Here is a 1452-nt window from a genome sequence, read left to right as displayed (position 1 = left end):
ATCGGCTAGATGCACCCCGGTGTTGATGATCTCCTGATACTTAGGCGTTTTTGAGCTCCCAAGCCCTTCGACTAAACCCTTGTAGCTTACCTCCATGAAAGAAACATTGCTTCCCTCTGGTTTGTGTGAATCAAGAAGCTTCATAAACCCCAAGGTTTCATCTTCTAGATAACCATACTCACAATGTTCTTTTGTTAAAGCTATTTGGAGAGGGTCCTCAAGGTTTAACTCCTCCAAAAGCTCATCAGCAAGCTCATCCATGGCCTCTATGTAGAAGACTTGACCTTATATTGTAGGCTTCTTCATCATTTCCTTTATATCAAACTTAAGAGTTTCTGATCCAATGTGCAACTCAATCATTCCACCTCTTACATCAATGATTGCTCCAGCTTTTGCAAGGAAATGTCTACCCAAGATAGGTGGATCTACTGGTTCCTCATCCATTTCTAAGACAATGAAGTCAGTGGGGACTTCAAAGCCTCCTACCTTAACAGGTAGATCTTCAAATAAACCTATGGGAAGCCTCACTGATCTATCAGCTAGTATCAATGATATCCTTGCTGGCTTGTAGGTATTGAATCTCAGATTCTTAGCAATAAAGTAAGGCATCAAACTCATTGAAGCTCCTAAGTCAGATAGGCAGCTTGCAAATTTCAAAGGGCCAATAGTGCATGGCAGAGTAAAGCTCCCTGGATCAGACAGCTTCTGAGGGACTGTCCTCCTTTGAATTATGGCACTGCACTCATGACTTAGAATCACCATTCCTTGTAGCTCTTTTGTCTTGTTCAAGATAGCATCTTTTAGGAATTTCCCAAGCTGTGGAACCATAAGGAATGCCTCTATGATGGACATAGTGAATTGAAGTCTTCTCTAGTTTCTTCTCAAAGACAGCTATGACCTTGCCTAAGATTTGCTTCTTAAACCTCCCCGGAAATGGAAGTTTAGGCTGGTATGGTGGTGGTGGAACATAATGTTTTTCAGGCACCACTTCTGGTTCCACCTCTTTACTCTTATCATTCTTTGCAACTTGATCTTATTGCTCACTCTTTTAAGCTGCCTCCTCACCAACTTGCTCATTGTCTTCAATGAGCACTGTTCTATGTTTGGTTTGTAAACTATGGCTAAAAACGCTGAGCTTTTGGGAACTCTACAGGGATCATAATCGGTTTCAACACTAGGGATTATAGATTTGGATTGACAGATATCGAAATATAGGGTTCTAGAGCTAGAGTACGGCGTTATGACTATATCACTGTCGTGATCATAACCAACTGTTTCTCGCAACCATGACCAGTAGGTTTCCACTCTGGCCCTGGAAGGGAGAGAACGCAAGAGCTGCACAGGACTCGTCAGTACTCACGATTTCGCCGCAGGTAGGTTTCCACTCCTATGGAAAAATCGCCTGTTTCATTCTAGGTCGGATACTTAATGAAAACTTTCGCAACACTACTT

At 42.3% G+C, this 1452-nt stretch overlaps 1 protein-coding gene across 1 annotated transcript; it reads right to left on the bottom strand.

Moving 5' to 3' along the window:
• Positions 1–285: 285 nt before the first annotated feature.
• LOC112085500 lies at positions 286–852 on the bottom strand. The gene has a single exon (XM_024154720.1). It carries the CDS (start codon positions 850–852, stop codon positions 286–288), a length of 567 nt encoding a protein of 188 aa, XP_024010488.1.
• Between the last annotated feature and the right edge of the window lie 600 nt (positions 853–1452).

Source organism: Eutrema salsugineum, unplaced genomic scaffold (assembly GCF_000478725.1).
Source record: "Eutrema salsugineum unplaced genomic scaffold, Eutsalg1_0 scaffold_3, whole genome shotgun sequence".
Lineage (NCBI taxonomy): Eukaryota > Viridiplantae > Streptophyta > Magnoliopsida > Brassicales > Brassicaceae > Eutrema > Eutrema salsugineum.
This window is presented reverse-complemented; position numbering and strand designations above follow the sequence as displayed.